Below are 6,000 nucleotides of genomic sequence, written 5' to 3' on the forward strand. Positions count from 1 at the left end.
TGAAACTTCCCAGACCTTAATCCCATTGAGAACTTGTGGTCAATGCTAAAGAGACGGGTGGACAAACAAAAACCCACAAATTCTGACAAACTCCAAGCATTGATTATGCAAGAATGGGCTGCCATCAGTCAGGATGTGGCCCAGAAGTTAATTCACAGCATGCCAGCAGATTGCAGAGGTCTTGAAAAAGAAGGGTCAACACTGCAAATATTAACTCTTTGCATCAGCTTCATGTAATTGTCAATAAAAGCCTTTGACACTTATGAAATGCTTGTAATTATACGTCAGTATTCCATAGTAACATCTGACAAAAATATCTAAAGACACTGAAGCAGCAAACTTTGTGGAAATTAATATTTCTCAAAACTTTTGGCCACGACTATACACATATACTCACACACACACATATACTCACACTCACACACACACACACACACACACACACACACACACACACACACACATACATACATATACTCACAAACACACATATACTCACACACACACACACACATACATACACACACACATACATATACTCACACACACACACACACACACACACACACACACACACACACACACACACACACACACACACACACACACACACACACACACACACACTCACACATATACTCACACACACACACACACACATACATACACATACACATACATACACACACACACACACACACACACATCTTGTTCTAGTGTTTAATTACAATGCCTCTGTTATTATGAAGTCGGTTCCAAAAGTTGGGCTTTGTGGGGTTGTGTGTGTGTATGCGCGTGTGTGTGTGTGCGCATGCGTGTGTGTGTGTGTGTGTGTGTGTGTGTGTGTGTGTGTGTGTGTGTGTGTGTGTGCTTCTGCACACTTCTGTAGGTTGGTTCATGTTTGTTGAGCAGGGAGGCAGATTGAAGTGTGTGAATAGCGAGACAGTTGACAGTTGTTGTGAGGTTTATAGCTGTGGGAGAGGAGAGCAGGTAACCTGTAATGAAAATGGAGTACAACGTGTTGGGAGAACTCGTGGTGGATGTTGGATAGATGTCTAACATTTTGAATATATTCTTGTGAAAGTGTTAAAATGCAGTGTTGTCTCTCGCTAGACCAGTATGTGTTGTGTTTACACCAGTTTCAGACAACAACTAAAAAACCTGATCAACCTGAGTTTACTAACTCTCCTCTCCTCCCCACTCTCTCTTCTCTTCTCCTCCCCACTCTCTCTCTCTTCTCCTCTCCTTCCTCTCCTCCCCACTCTCTCTCTTCTCCTCTCCTCTCCTTCCTCTCCTCCCCACTCTCTCTTCTCTTCTACTCCCCACTCTCTCTCTCTTCTCCTCTCCTTCCTCTCCTCCCCACTCTCTCTCTTCTCCTCTCCTCTCCTTCCTCTCCTCCCCACTCTCTCTCTTCTCCTCTCCTCTCCTTCCTCTCCTCCCCATTCTCTCTCCTCTCCTCTCCTCCCCACTCTCTCTTCTCTTCTCCTCCCCACTCTCTCTCTCTTCTCCTCTCCTTCCTCTCCTCCCCACTCTTTCTCTTCTCCTCTCCTCTCCTTCCTCTCCCCCCCACTCTCTCTCTTCTCCTCTCCTCTCCTCTCCTTCCTCTCCTCCCCACTCTCTCTCCTCTCCTCTCCTCCCCATTCTCTCTCTTATCCTTTCCTCCCCATTCTCTCTCTTATCCTTTCCTCCCCACTCTCTCTTATCCTTTCCTCCCCATTCTCTCTCCTCTCCATTCTCTCTCCTCTCCTCCCCATTCTCTCTCTTATCCTTTCCTCCCCATTCTCTCTCTTATCCTTTCCTCCCCATTCTCTCTCTTATCCTCTCCTCCCCATTCTCTCTCTTATCCTCTCCTCCCCACTCTCTCTTATCCTTTCCTCCCCATTCTCTCTCCTTCCTCTCCTCCCCATTCTCTCTCCTTCCTCTCCTCCCCATTCTCTCTCCTCTCCTCTCCTCCCCATTCTCTCTCCTCTCCTCTCCTCCCCATTCTCTCTCCTCTCCTCTCCTCCCCATTCTCTCTCCTCTCCTCTCCTCCCCATTCTCTCTCTTATCCTCTCCTCCCCATTCTCTCTCTTATCCTCTCCTCCCCATTCTCTCTCCTCTCCTCTCCTCCCCATTCTCTCTCCTTCCTCTCCTCCCCATTCTCTCTCCTCTCCTCTCCTCCCCATTCTCTCTCTTATCCTTTCCTCCCCATTCTCTCTCTTATCCTTTCCACCCCATTCTCTCTCTTATCCTTTCCTCCCCATTCTCTCTCCTTCCTCTCCTCCCCATTCTCTCTCCTCTCCTCTCCTCCCCATTCTCTCTCTTATCCTCTCCTTCCTCTCCTCCCCACTCTCTCTCTTATCCTCTCCTTCCTCTCCTCCCCACTCTCTCTCTTATCCTCTCCTTCCTCTCCTCCCCATTCTCTCTCTTATCCTTTCCTCCCCATTCTCTCTCTTATCCTCTCCTCCCCATTCTCTCTCTTATCCTTTCCTCCCCATTCTCTCTCCTCTCCTCTCCTCCCCATTCTCTCTCCTCTCCTCTCCTCCCCATTCTCTCTCCTCTCCTCTCCTCCCCATTCTCTCTCTTATCCTTTCCTCCCCATTCTCTCTCTTATCCTTTCCACCCCATTCTCTCTCTTATCCTTTCCTCCCCATTCTCTCTCTTATCCTCTCCTTCCTCTCCTCCCCACTCTCTCTCTTATCCTCTCCTTCCTCTCCTCCCCACTCTCTCTCTTATCCTCTCCTTCCTCTCCTCCCCACTCTCTCTCTTATCCTCTCCCCCTCTCCTCCCCATTCTCTCTCCTCTCCCCCTCTCCTCCCCACTCTCTCTCTTATCCTTTCCTCCCCACTCTCTCTCCTCTCTTCCCCTCCCTCTCCTCCCCACTCTCTCTCCTCTCCTCTCCTCTCCCCCTCTCCTCCCCACTCTCTCTCCTCTCCTCTCCTCCCCATTCTCTCTCTTATTCTCTCCTCTCTGCAGCTCTCGTCCCGTTGAGCAACATCAGTAGCTGTCACCTCCCTCTCTTCTCCCTCCCTCCCTCCCTCCATCCATCCCTCTCTCCTCTCCTCTCAAGCCACTCCCACTGACCCCCTGACACCTCCCTCTCTTCTCCCTCCCTCCCTCTCTCTTTCCGTGAGGTTCTGTTAAGCCACTCCCACTGACCCCCTGACCCCTTCTTGCCATGGAAAGCCTGAGCGAGCTCCAGAACCCGCTCTTGGACAAGAACAGTAAGCACGTCGTCAACGGTTACGGGGGCGACTTCCCTAACGACCAGTACCAGGAGAATATTATCAACTACTTCGTAACCGGCAGCGACGGAGGAGGAGGTGGTGGAGGAGGGTGACACTAGCAACGGTGCGGTGGCCCACGTGGGACAAAACAACAGCAACGGCAAAATGAAAGCTCACCAACTCCTGGACGCCACCTCCCTCCATCTGGCCGTTGAGGCCTTCTACAGGCCTAACTTCATCCTGTACAAGGAGGAAGGGGGAGGAGGAGGCGGAGTCAAGGCCAAGGATTATAAGAGCGAGTGCTGCGAGACTACCTTCACAGAGAAGAAAGAGAAGGAGAGGGAGGCGTCTGTAGCAGTGGAGACCCCTGGCAGCACAGAGGACCCTCAGGCCAAGCTGCTGGAGGACGGAGACAACGTTAAGATACAGACTGTCTCCTACGAGGTGGAGGAGGAGGAGTATGTAGAGTATGAGGTAAGACCAGAGCCATACTGTAGTTAATGTGATCATGATAGATAGTAGAGGTGGAGGTAAGACCAGAGCCATACTGTAGTTAATGTGATCATGATAGATAGTAGAGGTGGAGGTAAGACCAGAGCCATACTGTAGTTAATGTGATCATGATAGATAGTAGAGGTGGAGGTAAGACCAGAGCCATACTGTAGTTAATGTGATCATGATAGATAGTAGAGCAGGAGGTAAGACCAGAGCCATACTGTAGTTAATGTGATCATGATAGATAGTAGAGGTGGAGGTAAGACCAGAGCCATACTGTAGTTAATGTGATCATGATAGATAGTAGAGCAGGAGGTAAGACCAGAGCCATACTGTAGTTAATGTGATCATGATAGATAGTAGAGGTGGAGGTAAGACCAGAGCCATACTGTAGTTAATGTGATCATGATAGATAGTAGAGCAGGAGGTAAGACCAGAGCCATACTGTAGTTAATGTGATCATGATAGATAGTAGAGGTGGAGGTAAGACCAGAGCCATACTGTAGTTAATGTGATCATGATAGATAGTAGAGCAGGAGGTAAGACCAGAGCCATACTGTAGTTAATGTGATCATGATAGATAGTAGAGGTGGAGGTAAGACCAGAGCCATACTGTAGTTAATGTGATCATGATAGATAGTAGAGCAGGAGGTAAGACCAGAGCCATACTGTAGTTAATGTGATCATGATAGATAGTAGAGGTGGAGGTAAGACCAGAGCCATACTGTAGTTAATGTGATCATGATAGATAGTAGAGGTGGAGGTAAGACCAGAGCCATACTGTAGTTAATGTGATCATGATAGATAGTAGAGGTGGAGGTCAGACCAGAGCCATACTGTAGTTAATGTGATCATGATAGATAGTAGAGGTGGAGGTAAGACCAGAGCCATACTGTAGTTAATGTGATCATGATAGACAGTATGTAGAGGAGGAAGTAAGGACATACCTTCACGCTGGTGCAAACTCCCATAGTTTATTTTAACAGATGTTTGGTCTGTCTATGAGACACTTGTTTGTTATTGGATGTACTCACTGTGGCTCTAGCAAATATTGTGGTGGCTGGGGGAACCAGTGGGATTGGTTAGGATTGGGCCATAGTGCAGAGCACTGGGTTGGGCAGTAGTCCAAAGAGGAGGTAGTCTCTCTCTCTGTCTCTCTCTCTCTCTCTCTGACAGTCTCTCTGTCTCTCTCTCTCTCTGACTGTCTCTCTCCCTCTCTCTGACTGTCTCTCTTTCTCTCTCTCTCTGACTGTCTCGCTCTCTCTCTCTCTCTCTCTCTCCTCTCTGACTGTCTCTCTGTCTCTCTCTCTCTGTCTCTCTCTCTGTCACTGACTGACTGACTGTCTCTCACACACACACACACACTGACTGACTGTAGAGACAGTCAGAGAGAAAGATATATATTTTTTTCACCTTTATTTAACCAGGTAGGCTAGTTGAGAACAAGTTCTCATTTGCAACTGCGACCTGGCCAAGATAAAGCATAGCAGTGTGAACAGACAACACAGAGTTACACATGGAGTAAACAATTAACAAGTCAATAACACAGTAGAAACCAAAGGGGGAGTCTATATACAATGTGTGCAAAAGGCATGAGGAGGTAGGCGAATGATTACAATTTTGCAGATTAACACTGGAGTGATAAATGATCAGATGGTCATGTACAGGTAGAGATATTGGTGTGCAAAAGAGCAGAAAAGTAAATAAATAAAAACAGTATGGGGATGAGGTAGGTGAAAATGGGTGGGCTATTTACCGATAGACTATGTACAGCTGCAGCGATCGGTTAGCTGCTCAGATAGCTGATGTTTGAAGTTGGTGAGGGAGATAAAAGTCTCCAACTTCAGCGATTTTTGCAATTCGTTCCAGTCACAGGCAGCAGAGTACTGGAATGAAAGGCGGCCAAATGAGGTGTTGGCTTTAGGGATGATCAGTGAGAGAGAGAGAGAGTCAGAGAGAGCAATAGAGAGACAGTCAGAGAGAGAGAGAGCAATAGAGAGACAGTCAGAGAGAGAGAGAGACAGTCAGAGAGAGAGAGACAGTCAGAGAGAGAGAGACAGTCAGAGAGAGAGAGACAGTCAGAGAGAGAGACAGTCAGAGAGAGAGAGAGAGAGTCAGAGAGACAGTCAGAGAGCGAGAGATAGAGAGGCAGAGAGAGAGAGATAGAGAGACAGTCAGAGAGAGAGAGACAGAGAGTCAGAGAGAGAGACAGTCAGAGAGAGAGAGAGAGAGTCAGAGAGACAGTCAGAGAGAGAGATAGAGAGTCAGAGAGACAGTCAGAGAGAGAGAGAGAGTCAGA

General features: G+C 48.0%; 1 protein-coding gene across 1 annotated transcript in view; it reads left to right on the forward strand.

The window, feature by feature from the left end:
- The window catches only part of LOC109879447 (synapse differentiation-inducing gene protein 1-like), a 93,296-nt gene that overhangs the window by 23,203 nt on the left and 64,093 nt on the right, over positions 1-6,000 (forward strand). The window contains 2 exon segments of the mRNA XM_020471612.2: positions 2,956-3,316; positions 3,318-3,680. Coding sequence (XP_020327201.1) covers positions 3,158-3,316; positions 3,318-3,680 — 522 coding nt within the window. The 5' untranslated portion in view covers positions 2,956-3,157.

Source organism: Oncorhynchus kisutch, linkage group LG21 (genome assembly GCF_002021735.2).
Source record: "Oncorhynchus kisutch isolate 150728-3 linkage group LG21, Okis_V2, whole genome shotgun sequence".
Classification (NCBI taxonomy): domain Eukaryota; kingdom Metazoa; phylum Chordata; class Actinopteri; order Salmoniformes; family Salmonidae; genus Oncorhynchus; species Oncorhynchus kisutch.